General features: G+C 36.1%; 1 protein-coding gene across 4 annotated transcripts in view; it reads right to left on the bottom strand.

Annotated features, from left to right (window-relative positions):
- Window positions 1–3,045: 3,045 nt before the first annotated feature.
- ano1a (anoctamin 1, calcium activated chloride channel a) overlaps window positions 3,046–18,048 on the bottom strand; it is a 34,805-nt gene continuing 19,802 nt past the window's right edge. For all 4 annotated transcript variants that reach the window (XM_083559617.1, XM_083559616.1, XM_083559615.1 and 1 more), the window contains 15 exons: window positions 16,389–16,523; window positions 13,454–13,614; window positions 12,835–12,917; window positions 12,052–12,132; window positions 11,005–11,079; window positions 10,298–10,499; window positions 9,616–9,727; window positions 8,638–8,695; window positions 8,348–8,448; window positions 7,484–7,626; window positions 6,502–6,654; window positions 5,952–6,004; window positions 5,585–5,769; window positions 5,036–5,141; window positions 3,046–4,943 (listed from right to left, as the gene is read on the bottom strand). In XM_083559617.1, coding sequence (XP_083415743.1) covers window positions 4,731–4,943; window positions 5,036–5,141; window positions 5,585–5,769; window positions 5,952–6,004; window positions 6,502–6,654; window positions 7,484–7,626; window positions 8,348–8,448; window positions 8,638–8,695; window positions 9,616–9,727; window positions 10,298–10,499; window positions 11,005–11,079; window positions 12,052–12,132; window positions 12,835–12,917; window positions 13,454–13,614; window positions 16,389–16,523 — 1,861 coding nt within the window. In that variant the 3' untranslated portion in view covers window positions 3,046–4,730. The remainder of the gene's footprint in view (window positions 4,944–5,035; window positions 5,142–5,584; window positions 5,770–5,951; window positions 6,005–6,501; window positions 6,655–7,483; window positions 7,627–8,347; window positions 8,449–8,637; window positions 8,696–9,615; window positions 9,728–10,297; window positions 10,500–11,004; window positions 11,080–12,051; window positions 12,133–12,834; window positions 12,918–13,453; window positions 13,615–16,388; window positions 16,524–18,048) is intronic.

Below are 18,048 nucleotides of genomic sequence, written 5' to 3' on the forward strand. Positions count from 1 at the left end.
TCCATCTAAATCCTTAGTTGCTCTAACCTGCAGCACATCCTTCCCATCTCGGGCCCTCTGCCTGGCCAATTGGTACAATTCCTTTTCTCCTTCTTTAGTGTTCAACTTCTCATACAGATCCTCATATGCCTTTTCCTTTGCTTTTGCCACATCCCTCTTCACCTGCTGCCGCATCTCCTTATGCTGCTGCCTACTTTTCTTATCTCTCTGCTGATCCAAATTCTGTTTTGCCAACCTCTATCTCTTTATGCTCTCCTGCACTTCCTCATTCCACCACCACGTCTCTTTGTCTTCCTTTCTATTAGCTATTAGCTCCTAGCTATCTCCCTTATCACTTCTGCAGTAGCTGCCCAATCATCCAGCACCTCTTCACAACCACCAAGCCCCCTGTCTGACCTCTTCCTTGAAACCTTACACTACCGTCTTCTTCCTTCAGTTTCCACTATCTTATTCTTTTTTTAGTCCTCACTCTTCTCTTCTTCTTCTTCACCTCCAAAGCCATCCCACAGACTACCATCCCATGCTGTCTAGCTACACTGTCCCCTGCCAACACCTTACAGTCTCCAATCTCCTTCAGGTTGTATCTCCTACATAGAACATAGACCACCTGTGTGCACCTTCCTCCACACTTATACGTCACCCTATGCTCCTCTTTCTTTTCAAAATACATATTTACCACTTTCCCATTTCCCATTTTCCTTTGAGCAAAATCTACCACTATCTGCCCTTCCACATTCCTCTCCCTAAGACCATACCTACCTATCAACTCCTCATCACCTCTGTTCAGGTCCTCTCCTCATCACGCCTTCAACCTCCAGCTTCACGATCATCACCCTATCAGAAACTCTGTTCACCTCCACTACATTCTTACTGTTCTCTTCCTTCAGGATCACCCCTACACCATTTCTCTTTCCATCCACACCATTAAAAGAAGAGTTCAAACCCCCCTCCAATGGTCCAGGCCTCAAATCAAATCAAAACAAATAAAATTTTATTTGTCACATACACATACATACAGTGTACGACATGCAGTGAAATGCTTTTTTCGACTTGGACTCCTGAAGACAACATATCTAACTTTCTCCTCTCTGTCATATCAGCTAACTCTCTCCCTTTACTAGTAATAGTACCAACATTTGAAGTGCCTACCCTACCCTCATCTCTCCTACACTTTTCCTTTCCCTGCTGTCTCTGTAGACGTCTTTCTCTTATCCTTCTCTTCCCTCAGCCAACAGTAGCACAATTTCCACTGGTACCTTGTTAGCTAACAATACCTGTGGTTGTTGTTGGTAAACCAGGACTTAACAATCCGGTATGAAAGTCTGATTCGTGATCCGCACATTTGATTTGGCACGTTTTACGCTGGCTGCCCTTCCTAACGCAACCCTTCCCATTTATCCAGGCGCGGGACTGCCACTAAGAGTGCACTGGTTTGTGCAACCCTAATGGCTGGGTTAAAACTAAACTCCACTAAACGCTAAGTGACGTCATGTCTCATTTGCATATTTAAATAGTTATGTGTCATAGCCAGTCTTGCCGGATTCAAGAAATCTCAACAATCTGTCACAATGGCATACTGTAGACTGCAATTTGTATGAACAGTTCTGCATTTAATCACCCCTCACAGAGCAGCACACCTCAACAATGATAAAATTATAAATTAATAGACAATTGTTGCCACCCAGATGAGAATGGGTTCCCTTTTAAATCTGGTTCCTAACAAGGTTTCTTCCTCATACCATACCAGTGAGTTTTTTTCATGCTACAGTTGCCACTGGCTTGCTCATAATGGATAACTCATAAAGACAAATTTTTAGGCACAAAAGTTAAAAACAAAATTCCAACAATATTTCAATGTAATTTTTTTTTTTTTTTGCATCTTAAAAATCTATATATAAAAGAACATTTAATATTAAACATGAAATTATAAATAAAGATATGTATTAGTGGCTTTTTTCCCTTTTCCCATACATGGTATAGGGGATCAAATCACCACATGCCAACTTTGGCTAACAGGTCTTAATTTGGGCAGCTCTGCAATAGACTTTCAGCAGGAAAATTTTTGATGTACAGTGAAAATGGGCAGTAACCAGATATGACGTTATTAAAATATAAAATTTGTTCACAAGTCATGTGTAATCTCCTTTCAGTCGCTTCATCATCTCCACATGATACAAATTTGCAAATCAGAGAATACCAAGCTTGAACCCAGCCATTAGGGTTGCACAAACCAGTGCACTCTTAGTGGCGGTCCCAAGCCCGGATAAATGGGGAGGGTTGCGTTAGGAAGGGCAGCCAGCGTAAAATGTGCTTAATCAAATATTCGGATCACAAACTGGTATTTCATACCGGATCGGCCACAATGACTGACACAGGTATTGTTAGTCAACGGGGTGCTAGTGGAAATTGGGCTACTTTTGGCTGAAGAAGGAGAAGGAGAGGAGGAAGGCGTCTACACAGAGGCAGGGAAAGGAAAAGTGTGGGAGAGTGGAGGTTAGGGTGGGCACTTTAAATGTTGGAACTATGACTGGTAAAGGGAAAGAGGTAGCAGATATGATGGAGAGAAGAAAAATAGACATGTTGGGTGTTCAGGAGACCAAGTGGAAAGGGAGTGATGCCAGAAACATTGAAGGTGGGTTTAAACAGTTCTACCATGGTGTGGATGGAAAGATAAATAGTGTAGGTATAATCCTAAAGGAATAGTACAGTAAGAGTGTAGTGGAGGTTAGGAAACATACTGACTGCTACAAATTGCTGACACAGGAGATTCCTCCCAGAAAATATTATATAAACCTTTCATAACAGAAACCTCAATACATCAATGATGTTTATCTTTGTGAAACAACACTTTTTTTTTAAAATCCATTTACTAGCCACAGATCTTTTTATAGTAGGTTTCTATTATAGAAATGATAATGTACAAAAATATAATTATGTTTCCCCTGAATCTAACGTAAGAGCTGTGCAATTCTAATTCTGATCTAATTCTAATGCTGATTTTGTTGGTGTTTTATTTAGAAAGAAAGTCATTACTGAATTCCATTGTCATCTCATAATCTCTTTATTCTTTGAACATTCACAACACAAAATACAATCGCAAGTGCTTATCGCAAGCTTATTTGACTGTGACTGTGCATTGTTGCCTTTATTATGTTGAAGAAGCCAAGTTCTAAATATTAAATAAGTTTTATAGACATCAAGAAGTCGTTTTTCTCAGAAGATTTCTTACTGTGGCTATACAGTACACCATAATTGCAAAGTAACATTCCTGTAAAATGTATATAGTTTATTTATATTTCTCAGTCAGTATGAAATTCAGGAGAAATCAAGACATTTTAAGAAAGAGTTTAGTTGTGGAGGAATTTAGCATTGTTTTTTTTCTGATTTTGAAGGCAGAATATGCAAGATTCATGGGCTTTACTTAAAATAAAAAATTCTGTAAAATTTGATTACAAGTGTATAAGTGCAAGTATTACAAGACATAACTATGCACATGCAGTATTAACATTCAAGACAGGAGATGAGACTTTACACAGGTGTGTGGGCATAGATATACACAGTATTAAGGAGTTAATCATGAGTAAACACCTCTGAATCAAAACACTTATGATTTGATCTCACCCAGTCAGACAAACTAGACAAACTAAAAACTACATTAAAAAGTAGAATAATTAAAACAAAAAAGCAACATATATTTCGCATTGTTAAGGCCTCCTGAGTTGCAGATAGTGCACTATGCTCTACCACAAAAAAACATCTTAGTTAAACATGTATATTAAAAGACAAGACATTTTTAGAAGTACAAAAACATTAATGCACCTAATGATGAATGCACCTAATTATTTGTTTGATTACAATCTAGTCTAGTGTACCCCTTAAAGATAATGCATGTTTCTTCTGAAATGTATTACGAAATTCAAGGAAAAAAAATATCAATTTGCTTTTGCTTGATCAGCTTCGACAAAGTGAACCGTTGTACATGAACACACTTCAGCCATTTACATTACAAGGTGCAAATTGATGACTCATTCCAGTTACTTATAATCAGTCAGTTTTTCTTATAGTAAATAGCAAGGGGCCAGATTTTTTATTTTTAAGTATTATACAATAATACTATAAGATTCATTTGCTAGCAAGCATAAAAGGTGCAGGTTTAATTTTTATAAAATTTTCCAGAATATTAGCTTTACCCAAGCATGACCTTGCACGAATATTTGAAATATTTATTACTAAATTATTATCGATTGAAAAGACTACGCATTTATATAAGTGTGTCTTGAAGAAAATGTTTTGGATTTGAGTGTGGTTTTAAAAAAATCAATATAAAAGCATTGAAAAAGTGAGCTTTTCTATAAATGAGACAAATATTAACAAAGACTACATAGAAACTTTCTTATGACACACAAACAGTAAATTAGTAAAAACCTTCACAATTTGCTTATTGATAAGATAAAAAAACAAAACAAAAACAAAACAAAAAACCTGTTTGCAATGTAACCGAGACAAAAATAAAAGCTAAGTTGCAAGGTATATGGCAGTACTGGGGCATTCTTGTGATCATATTTAGCCAGTCTTTGTGCCCGTCTCTGACTCTAGTCAACAAGCTGCTGTTCTTACTTACCGTTTTACCTTAAACCATCGTAACCTTCAACATTTTTACACAAGCTGGCTCATATCGATTCATACAAACTCCAGATGTGTTTTTTGGGATCCCCATTTGGGTACATGGACTAGTGGTTGTTGATTTGCACATGCAAAGGTGTTTGAGTGTGTGCCTTGGGACTGGGGTTGCTCTTTCGCTTGCCCTTAAGCCTCTTTCCATGTTCCTCTTTCATAAAGAGCTCGACAATCAGATTCTTCTCCTTGTGGATTTGCAAGCTGATGTCTTTGGGGATGTCTGGGATTATCCAGTCCACAAAGTCACTCATTAGCATCACCACATTCTGCAAAGACAGTGAGTTCAGAAATCAGCTGGAAAAGCCTCTCATTTACATTTTCTTTGGTAAACAAGTTCAATTAAACCCTTTTCTGTCACCTGAAAGATGATGACAAAAGCCAGCCGTGCTGCCAGAATATTCCAGAATTCTCTTGACAGTTCATATGGTGTATCTGACCATGGAGAATCTCTATAATCCTTATACCTAAGGACAGTATTCAGATTATTAAGAGTAAACTTGCCTTAAGTCAGTTATTAGTTACTGTATATAATATAGATGGCCCAATAGCCACATTGTAGAATAATGTGCATGGAGTGCCATCATGGGCCTTGTGTGACACTGTTCTTTGTATATGTCAATATTTATATACACATTTCTTAGTAAGCCTAACTTATGTCAGGCATCTATCGTACAAGTCCCTATGCTCTTATGTGTGATGTATTGAAAGAACCATAAAATGAATATAACTATGAGCTGAAATCCAGTTGAAAAATAAATCAACACATTCCGACCAATCAGAACCAGCAACTTTGTAGTATAAATGAGAACATCTAAACTCGGTATTGTGGTAGAAATATCATAATAATCAATACTAAAATTGAGCAGCAAAGACTATTGATGTTGAACTAACTGATTTCTGCCAGCACCTGCAAACATCCACTTTGTAGCCCAGGAACATCGGCTCCATTGGTTCTGTTTGTGGCTCAAAGTCGGTGACGTTAAAATAGGAAAGGGTGTGGTTGACGAAGCCGTGCAGTGTTCCGTCAGGACTATACACGTACTGATAAACCAGTCGGGGGATGAAATCCGATGTGAAAGAGATCACAAACGCCTGAGGGAAAAAACAACAAACAAACAGAAAATCTTCGTTTCAGTTCTGATCAAAAACCACAAGATGCAACAGGCCAAATTCAGTATTACCTAGACCTGACAATTTAATAATACAAAATTGCTGTTGAGCAAAAGATTGTTTCTGACAGTTTAATAACAGAAAATCTATAATTAAGAACTTACATTCACTATAACTGCCACTTTACTCAGTCCTCGCAAAAGGTTGTACCAGATACCTGGAGTAGAGAAAGATTTAAAATAAGGGAACTTGTAGATATTTTTTAACACCATTTTTGCGCTATTTTATATCCATTTAAAAAAATTTTACTATCAGAGTATCACCACAAGGTGGTGCTCAAGTATAGACAGATTTTTCAAAGAAGAATTTTCCCAAATTTAACGAAATTCATCATTTGTTTTGAAACAAATGGTGGAGGAAACAAAGTAAACACAAAATGGTAGAGTTAGCGTTTCATGACTCCTATGAATATTTTCTGCTTAAAGTATCCTTCGAGGTTTGCATTATATGAGTTATGGTAAATCAGTACAAGTTTCTTTTCCTCTTCAACCAGGAATAAAACCCGGAATTTATCATTCCCCATTACCATCTTATGTTGTTACTCTTAACCTTTCCTTCAGTCCATATTTACAGTAATTATATCCTACCTCTGCTGTACTCAGCTGAGAAGGAAAAGGCTACAGAAAGGAGGAGTAGGGGAATGCAGATACAAACCAATATCTTTTGCCTTAGCAGCAATAGGCCGTCTGAACTCGGTGACAAATTTCTTGGCATCAAGGCGGATCTCGATAATGTTGTTGAGTAGTGCAAACAATGGCGCCAGAGGGAAGGAGGCCACAAACAAGGTCACCATTCCAAACTGGATCACTAGATATTAGGAAATAACATGTAAACATCTTGTCTGATGAAGCTTTATATAGAACCTCCAGTAAATATAAAAAAAACACAAAAATAGCCTGGGGATTCAATCCAGGATATACATCAAGTGCAGTTCATGAGATAAAAATGTTACAAGGCCAAGTCAACAGATTCCCACAATATTTTTGATGCAAATCACTTAAAGCCACATTCTTTTCTTTTTTTGCCTGAGAGGTTTCTACAACTAACACTTGTAATCTCATAACGCTCTGCAGGACCCACAGTGCTATTCTCTTAGCAGAAGGCCAGCCTACGCTGCAGCAGAGAGAGAGAGATGGGTGAGAAAGCTGCTTGGATTCTACTCTTTCGCTTTTTCTAGTAGTAAGCAGATGGCATTTTCTGAGTTAACATCAACCAAATCCACTCAAACGTAAAGGACAAATGAGGACAGACTGAAGAGATTATGTACAGATTATGTACTAGATAGGCACTGACTAAACAGCCTCCTGGCAGTGTGTGTTATAATAATCATCAATATTTCTACTTCTGCATTATTTTATTGTCCGTTTTACTTATATTTTGTTATATTATATCTGTACTTTCTCCTGCACTGGTAGCTCCTGTCGCCAAGCCAAATTCCTAGTGTGTGTAAACATACTTGGAAATAAAGCTATTTCTGATTCTGATTTTGATTCTGAATATAAAAATCAGGTCTGATAGGGAGGAATAGTGAGGTTTTGGGAAAATCGCAAGAAATGCAGTTGTCCATATTGCAGTTGTTTTTGTACTGTATCTGCATGCGTGTTTCTGTGTGTGGGTGGGTGTGTTATTGACTCACTCATCTCCATATACTCTGGATTAAGGCCAACATAGGGGCTGAGGAAGTGATCTTTCTCGTGTCGGGCCAGGGTTTTGTAAAACTCCTCTTCTTGTTTAGAGTCTCTCTTTGACTTTCGACGACGAAGCAGTTTCTTCAGTTTACTGCAACATGGAATATACAGTGTGGTTGTATGCTTAAAATGGTTATGTAAATTTCACTTCAATATAAAAAATATCAGTGCACTGACATAGAAAATTTGAAGTTAATTATTATTTACTAAGTTCCAATTGTTTTATTCCTCTTATGACACAATAATATATTTTTTTGTAATGAATGAACTATCATTCTTTATTTAACTTAATTAACTTCTTATTGCTGTGCTTAATTAATATAAATTCAACTCATTTCATAAATTCAACTGTTTCATAAAGCAGCTTTACAGAAATATTCTGAAACTGTTACAATCAATTGTTTCTTCAACAAACTTTCTCTTGAAGTAAAAAAAAATATTATTACACAACTAAAAAGTCTGCCCTGAAAAAATTCTTACAAAATAATTATCTCCTTACAGAAATATATAATAGATTTCAAAGTCTTTTGTGTTTACAATCAATTTATTTTTAAGGTTTGTATTATATGGCATGTCCACTATCTCATTCACGAGTTGTCAATATAAATATGATAATGCTTTAGAACATTACCACGTTATATAAACCTCCAAATTGTCTTGCAGCCAAATCTACAGTCACAGCTGCTAAAGAAAATTTATACATTTGTATCACTTATTTTCGATTCTGTATACGAAAGGCATATTCATTGATGCGACATGATCACAGCGGTGGTGGGCTGAGAGCGTACATGCGAGTGCTGGGATTTACTTACGGAATGCCAATCTCAAACAGATTGTTCTGGATAAGCTGCTTGCCAAGCATGGTGATGCACAGCTGAATACACAACTCCATCAGGCAGCCGGCATGAGCACACTATAGAAGGTGCAAAACAGACAAATCACCGTCACTCATAAAACAGGAACACGTGTTATAGTAACAGACTGATATTAAACTTCTTTTAAAATATTTTTTTAAGCAAAAATACCTGTGTTCAGGTGCATGTTTCTACTACAAAAAGCTAAACTCTTAATAGTAATAGTCTGAATAAGCTTAAACACATACCTCCTCCATACGGTAATTCCCGACAACGTAGTAATAGTTGCCTGGCCGACCAATGAGCCTGAAGGTATTGTACATAATGTCAGCATAAGAATTGTTTACCAGCCATCATTCTAATCCAGGCCCACAAATTCAAAGAGGAACAATGCTCCTCTACAACTATCTTCTCTTAATACACTGTTGAAAGATTTAGTTTATGACCACCAGGTGCTTGGTGGTGGGGTGTAAGCTATAAATATGTAATGTAGAATCTTGGAAATTTTGCACATAGGAAAATAGCAATTAGAAAACTGCATGTAGGGTCAAACTGTTAACAATTTTTTTTATTGTCTTTTATAACAATGGTTATCAAAAAAGACCATATGATCACATGCTTGTTTGATTCATCCATTGCCTTTTCATTCCTTTGGTCAAATAGTATATACCAAGAAAGTGCTGCTTTTGTAAACATTTTAGATGGCATCCATAATAAATATAACCCAGTTAACTGATTTTTTAGCTATATGAACATAGCTATTTAATGTTAGGGATGTCAACAAATGTATTTTATGTTATTTAGTTTGACAGCAAGCATGGACACATCTTTCAAGTTAGAAAATAAGATTGAGATGAAAAGAATCAGTCAAAACATGTGTTCTGAGGTGGTTAAAAAAGGAACATTAAACCATTTCAGATTCATATCTGAATAGCTGATTTGACATTTTTATATCGTGGGGAAAATATGTTTTGACAGTTTTAGATTGAATTCAAAGCAGCGTTCATAGCAGCATAGGGTGATGATTAAATGCGACACAAAATACATAAAAGTTGAAAGGTCTGCACATGCATACAGTTTTAAATAAGGGCGTACATCTTAGCAGAACATATGGAGGCTGTATAGAAGTTTTTTACTGTAATGTGTTTTCAGCACCTGTATTTTTTGGTTATAACTATGTGGTAGACTAAAGAAGAAAAGAAAAGCCCACAGGGGTATGCTCTGACCTGCCTCTGAAGAAAGCCAGGTAGACAATTGGAGTGAAGGCGTTGGCAAACTTCAGGACGAAAGCCTTGAAAATCAGCCTCTCTTCAAAGCTTTTGTCTGTTTTTGGCACCTCTGATGAATTTCAAATGAGATCAAATATCAACTTCAAACAGAAGCCCAAGTCATCCTCATTAGACATTTGTCCACATATTTATAAATTCATTAAGTTTCTTCTTAATCTACATTACTAATACATTGAAAACTTCATCAGATGCTGTCAGCTAGCTGCAATCAGGATTAGCTGCATTCACCTGGTTTTATAAGCAGAATTTATTTTCTTGCTAGATAATTTGGGGGATTAGTAGAAAGATTTTGTTACCTTTGGTAAATATTTCCTTACTTGTTGAAAAGGGGCCTAATTTACCATCAGTTACTATGTGATAAAAAATTTAGACAGATGTCTCTTACTTTTGTATTTACACTTTTTATGTTTCTACTATGAGTGAAGGATCTAAAGCTTCTATGAGGGGATTATATTTTGGAGAATCACTGATCTTTAACGTGAGTAAAAAATAAGATTTTTAATTAATATTTATTATTATACTGAGATTGATTATTATAGTGAGATTGATAGTGATTGTACAGATTGTACAGTTATTACAGCAGTCTGGGCAAAAAAATAAAAGAAATACTTGAACTTACCCAGAACCGTGAGCCAGCGTGCCACCATTCCATAGATCTCATCCATGATGATGATGATGATGAGGTTGATAAGAGCCGCTGTGGTTTTCACTGTGGCACGGATGTTTGAACGGAAGGGAGAGGAGGAGCTCATGTGCAGTGCTGTCTTGATAGAAATCCTGTACAGGACCACTCCAAATACGATGGCAAAGGTCACAAAAATCTATACAGAACACACATGGATGGGTATAAATAACAGCTCCAAAAGACCAAAATATTATCATATAAATATGGTATTGTATGCAATATTTAATATATCCAGGAGTATTTTGTCATTAAATCAGTAACAAAAATGCTAGTTATAATATACAATATTTTACTATATTTTACTAGATCTTTTTACACGCGAATGCGCACGCGCACACGCACACACACACACACACACACACACCCACACACACCCACACACACACACACACACACACACACACACACACACACACACACACACACACACACACACACACACACACACACACACACACACACACACACACCTGGCAGGAAAAATGACAGCCAGGGGGATCATTTTTGTATATTTCTATGTTTATTTATTATTATATTGCCAACAACTGAGATAAATATAAGATACGTTGCAATGTTCAATGCTACTTATTGAAGCATAATATAAGGTTAAAACATATTTAAACTGAAGGAAATTAACATACCAGGAAGACCATCATCATAAGGATGGTCATGTAAGCCGGCATCCTGTCTTTGCACGTCAGCTTGTGTTTTCCATGCTAGAGCAGAACAAGAACATAACACATAAAAAAATAAATAAGTGAATTCTGTACGGCCATGCAGATCAAACTGCGGCTTTCGGGATGTGACTCATCATGCAGCACTTATCATTTCAGCATAAAAACGAGTTAGGTCAACAATATTTTTTTGCGCAAGGCACAGGGAAGCAAGAGGCTTTCTGACCACAAAATAGTGGTCAATCAATAAAGAGACAGGAATGCACTGTTGGATATGCCACAGTCAGGGCAATCAATCAGGTTAAAATTAAGATAATGGATGCATAGAATTAGAAAGAAATACAGAGCTCATAAAAAAATTCAGAGGAAATCATGATTCATTGTCCACTGCACAGTGGACAATGAATCAGAGAACCACTTTTGGGACATTAAGTCAAGGCCTTATTCTTCACATGCTCTAGAGATGGTTAACCTTGTGTTTTAACCAGCATTGGAAAAGCCCTATTATTTTATTAATAGATGCAAACACATTATAGTAAAATTTTTCTATTTTTATTTATAAGGGCCTAATTAATAATTACTCAGGTTTTAGCATTAAAATGCCTTAGATGAATCATATAATAAAAAGTACAAAAGTAGAATACAGGTGAAGTAAGAAGTTCACACTTGGAATTTGTGATTTCTTATATACAGCTATTATTATTATTATTATTATTATTATTATTATTATTATTATTATTATTAATATTATTTATTATTATTCAGATTTAAATATTTAAATATCAATTACCATTACTATCATTATAATAATAATAATTATTATTATTATTAATTATTAGCACCATTCAGAAAAGGTTCTAGAGCTCCTCCTCTGAGTTTGGTTCCCCTTAAGAAAAAAGAAAAAAAAAAAAAAAAAAAAGTATATATATAGATATAACAATAATTTAGAACATATAATTAGTATGTTTAAATATAAAAGTCTTTGATATTTGTTTTACATTTGTGGAAGCTCACCATTAGACTATCAGTACTGTTCGTCTCTTTCCTCTGCCTCTTCTTCCTGACATGGAACTCGTACTCTGGCCGCTGTTGGTTCTAGAGACGACAGCACAATTCAAAATGTGCATGAGGCTTTGACACCCAGCTCATCCAAAGGAGTGATTGGTGAAAGATTCAAGTGCATGATGACAAAGTTGAAGGAGGAATTCTGTCAAAAGTGCCATGTTAGCATTTAGTGAGCATGACACTAACACAAATGCATCCACTATACATTCAGTGCAGTTATTCTGGGTGGCATTCTCTGTGTTTGTAATGGTAACGGTGCAGGGTTCTGGGTGACAGATGATGTAAATGTAAGTGGGTTTTGACCGTGGCCACAGGAAAATAAGAGCCTTCAAACCCCCACATAGTCACTTGAATTTGGAATGTGTGTGGATTTTGGGCAACCTATCCCCTGAACAAGTGTTACAGGCCACAGCAAAAACAAAACAACAAACAAACAAACAAAAAAAAAAACACCACCACAATATGGTGACTAGACATGAAGACAACGAGAGTAAGTGTCTGGCTACTAGGCAATGGCTAAAAGTGGTGTTAGAATTCAATATCATAAATCCAAACCTTATTTTTCTCCTGCACAAGACACACAAACAAAATTAAGGATTATCAGGTGCTTTCATTTCTCAGACAGACATTCGCTTCAGGATTAAATCAATAGCTGAAAGTGAATGGTGAAAAACATAGAATTGATTCTCGATTGTGGATTTTTTTATTTTCATGTCAGAGTGCATAACAAACCTCTTCATCTTCATACCCTGTCAGGTCCCAGATGTAATTAAGTCTCATCTGTCTCCTTTTCCAGTGCTCCATGAACATTGTGGCTGCACAACACAAAGATGCCCAATTTAATTTGTGGTACTGTCCAATTTAGACCTTCTAATCCATTTTAACATTGATCTCAACATAAAGCAAATGTTTATGGATCATTAACATGATTAGTATACTACAATTAAATGGAAATTTGCACAGTGTGTCAAAATGTTATTAAAGTCTGACAAGTCTGGAGTTATTAGCAAAACAGGGAAATAACTGCTTTTGTCTTTTATTGCCTGGAACTAGAGATGGGGTGGGGTTGGGGGGGTTTCAAGCTTCTGACAGGAAAAATCTGAAAAATCCCTAAGGAAATGATAAGCCAGTGATTTGACAACAAACAAGACAGATATTCTAAGTAATAAGTCCAAGATATTTCAAATGCATGAAAGGGAGTGAGAGAGAAAAAGACTGTTGATGAGAAAGTAAAAAAAAGTGAGAGGACCCCAACCTACCTGCTGATAATATTGTTTCTAAATACTTCATAATTATTACAATTGTAGATAATTTTAGTTATAAAAAATAAGCACACTACAATGGCACCTACCCCAAAGCGCCATAAAGATGGAAAAGAAGACGGTGGCCTCATTATCGAACAGGTGGCTGGCCCTGGCAGTGCCGCAGGCCTCAATGAGCTTCCAGTAGCTGCATGCGCGATCACACAGCGGGCACATTGTAATGTTGTTCCTTTCATCGCAGATCTCCATACTACAGCATGTGAAAAAACAAGACAGGAGATCAGCAGCATGTTCATTCTTTCCTGAAAATGTTTCATTAGATTTTGATTTTAATGGGTAAAAAACCTTAATAAAATAGCAGGTGCATTAATGCAGATTTACACTCTAAAGTATTTTCTAACCAGTCAAATATAATCTTCATGTATATTTCATAATGTAAATGTAAGTAAGGCAACATATTACATTTGGATTGGAGTTTGAAAGAACAAACAATAAAACAGAAGCATGATTTGTTCAGTTAAAAACAGAGCAAGCAGAGAATATATACTGCAAGTTCATAACCTGAGAGTGAATCAGCACAGTTAATGCACGACACAATGCTCTAAATACAAAATGTCAAGCATTTAATTGTTGCAAATGTCAAAAGACGTTATCACAAGGGTTGTAGGCGGGATTGAGCTTTTTCAGAAATGTTTCTTAAGCTCTCTATTCACTCCTCATCAAGAATAGGTCCTACATGTTAAAGAAACATGTTTGAACACCGTTGTGAAACTTTCACAGTAGACTTCCACTTTTATTTTTATATCTATTAAAAATAAATAATTAAGACTGTAAGCTCTTAACTCAAAAACTACCCTAGATCTTCAAAAGTGCCTTACACAAGATGGAATTAAGCCATTTTAGTCTAACACATGATTTCAATTCAGGATTCTTCAGTAAAGGAAATTCTTCTTTATAAACCCATTTGCTTGTAATTTAAGATTTTAATCACAATTGATAACAACTCCATGACCACAAATCTTTGAACTTCCCACACTCTTTCTTGGAAAAGACATTACAACAATAATTTCAATCATGTGAGTGTGTAGTAGCTTTAAAAACTCAAAAAGCACAAAAGAACAGAACTGCATATGCGACATAGTGGTCCAACATGTAAACACAAATGTTGAGGCCATGAGTGAATATTTAAAAACGTATTTTTAATAATACCTATGAATTATGTTAATCACAAACATGTTCATGAATTGTGATGAAAGACGTGAATGAAAGACATGTTTATGAATTGTGTAACTTGAGGCAACAACTTATGCTGTACTTAACATGCGACCTTTTGTTAATTATTAGGTGGAAACAGATAAAACAGCATCTGCACATTTTATGTGAGAATTCACTTGAGGCGCTTTGGACTAATTTCATAGCCACAGTGCAACATAAGTGTCTTTTTAAGCATGCCTTTAATCATGCCATACTGTGCAATATTGTTATGTTAATCTCCATGTTTAGTTTTATTTTGAATACACAGTTTATTTCAACCGATTTTTCACCACCATTATCAATAAAAAAAACAAAACACAAATTTGTTTTGATGTTGAGATTTTAGATATTTCATTTGTCAAGGCTCAGGAATTACCAACACCAAAACCAATCTATATTTATTTTGCACTTAATTATGGCTTCAAATTACATTTGACTGTAACAAATTACTATACATGGCCACAAAACTGAATTTAGATTGATAGACCTAATTTAGCAATATTTTCTTAAGTCAAGGTATATACTTCATAGAGACTCAAGTCCACATAGCCTCATGAATATAATATTTCCTCATAGTACAAATAACTGCTAAAAAGTCCAGTTTTAGGAGGTTTACCCTTATAAGGAAATTTACTGATATACTGCAAAACACAAGATGTGTTTTATTGAATACATTTTTTAAACAAAAGAGAAATTATTTAATAAAACTATATGTTTTGTTTTTGAAGTCAGGATGTCTATATGGAAGATCAATATAAAATTCTGCATATTCATTTAAGTACAATAATTTAATTCAATGCAATATATTTACTTTATATATTAGGTATTACATATTATACAATATATGTATATTACACAATAGAGGTGTAACATCCGTAACATAATTTTGTAAATCCTCCTCACTGCTAAGGACAATCTATAATAGTCATTATTTTTATAATAATGCTATGCTTTTCTGTTTCTGATAGCATTTTTACCTTTCTGGCCAAACTACAAAACAAAAAGAAAGCCCTCATAGAAGACAATTAATTATAATAGATGGTGGAGTAGTAGGTCTCTTCAGAGCAACTCGATATTCCTGCACAATAACACATTACTGGTGCAGTAAAAGAAGTGTTCAACGTTGCTTTAAAAGCTTCAGACGATAAAAGGATACCAACGGTCTAAATCCATTCACATGTAGTTAATCTGTGCCTTAAGTGCAGCTCAAGAGTGCGGTGAATTCAGTGCATATTTTCTAGAACTGTCATTATAGACTACATTAGTGCCCATTATGACTGCAGACAACTGTATAACAACTTTTGTCCATCTAATTACAATGTGTTCGGAAATCCATTAGAAGGCCAGCTGACTAACCGACTCTGAGGCCAATGAATCAGAAAAGTTTTTCCTTTATAAATGCTTTCGTAATTACTTTTATTTTTCATGTTCTCCACTAGCTTTTCCTAAATAAGCCATAGGGCACTTGGCAGCTCTGTAGTAAACGTTATTGGGTATGGTTTCATATTGACTTAGACATGTACTGCTCCATCAACACATATGTCTCTGTCTCTGTGTTGGGTGAGAACACAGGTTGAACCTGCTCAGCTGGAACTTTAAAAGTATGCCAGCCAAATCATAGTGCTTGCCTTATCGTTCTGCTCAGCAGGTGTGCCACAGGAGGTGTAGATTTAAAGCAATTTTGAGAAGTCAATAATGATAATGTTGCATTGTGGTAAAAGAGTACGCACATTCTCTCAGATGCACTCATGTGGTGTGTTCTGGACTGACCTGGGGATGTCTGAATCCACAGTGACACAACCAAACAAGAAGACAATGACTCCAATGACTGCGGCTGGGATCAGCATCTCAGTGTACACACCCAACCAGGCAAAGTACAAACCAATTTTCTCTCCAAAATATTTCCTGTGTGTGTGAGAGAGAGAGAGAGAGAGAGAGAGAGAGAGAGAGAGAGAGAGAGAGAGAGAGAGAGAATACAAGGTAAACTGTTTAGTAGGCATACACCTACAAGTGAATAATCTTAATTAATAACAGCATTACACATTTGAAACAGTCAATTTGTCCTCCACCTTTGGCCTGTATAGTTTTATAACCTTCTCTTCCATAAATTATTAGAATTGTTATTTGTTTTATATTACTTGGCATGAAAACTTTATTATATTGTGCACAGGTCTTAAGCAAGTGTGATCAAATGCTATAAAGTAAGAATGTTTTAATTGTTTATTTTTATAATTTCACAAAATGCAAAATGAGTACAACATAATTTAAAACAAATCACTATTTGGTGTGACCATCCTTTGGCTTCAAACCAGCATCAATTCTTACACTTGCACACTTTGTACACTTCAGAGTCAGGTGTATGATTGACCAATTATATCAAGCAGGTGGTAATTATGACTAATTTCATATGTAGGTTGAAACATATTCATTGAATGAAACTGAAACAACTGTGTAGGAGGTTTAAAACAGGTTGAGGAACAGTGAAACTCAGGTGTTACTAAGGTGAGGAAGTCAGTTTCATGTCACTTATGGAAAACAATGTCAAGTCAACACCATGGCAGTAACACCATGGCAAAACTCAGCATAGCAAAAAGACACAAGGTAGACACCAGCAAGGTCTCTTCCTGGCAAAGATTACAAAGCAAACTGAGGTTTTAATATGTGGTGTTCAAGCTATTTTGAGAAGCACAATAAAACGGTCAATTGATGCACTGATCAGCCTTGGAAACTCAATGCAGCAGTTGAAAGACCCATCATGCTTACTTCCCTTCGACAATGAAGGATATTCAGCAGTTCCATCAGAAAAGAGCTGGCAAAAACCACTGGGACCCAAGAACAACTAACTACTGTCTAGAGAGGTCTGGCCAGAAGTGGTCTTCTTGGAAGATCTGTGGCCAAAAAAGCCATAACTCTAACGTGGTAACAATGCTAAGCGACTTAACTATGCATTTTTGCATTTATGCATTCAAAATTTATCGGGGTAGCAGGAGGCAAGTTATTCACCAAAGGGCTGGAGAGCGGTACAATAATGAGTGTCCGCAGGCAACAGTAAAACATGGTGGAGGTTCCTTAACTGCATTTCTGCAAATGGAGTTGGAGATTTGGTCGAGATTGATGGTGTCCCTGTTGCTAAGAAATACAGTCAGATACTTATCTATCATGTAATGCCATCAGGGAGTTGTCTGATTTTCCCTAAATTAATTCTACAGTAGGACAGTGATCACAATCGTACAGGCAATGTCATTAAAAACTTGTGATTAAGAACAGGAAGTGAAAGTTTAGCTCCCCACAGAGACCTGATCTCAACATCATTGAATCTGTCTTGAATAACATGAAGAGACAATAGGATTTGAGGCAGCAAATATATATATATACTTCCCGTGGGCTCACCACCTGCAGGAGGGACCGTAAGGGACGGTGCTGTGAGGAT

Source organism: Silurus aristotelis (assembly GCF_946808225.1).
Source record: "Silurus aristotelis genome assembly, chromosome: 13".
NCBI lineage: Eukaryota > Metazoa > Chordata > Actinopteri > Siluriformes > Siluridae > Silurus > Silurus aristotelis.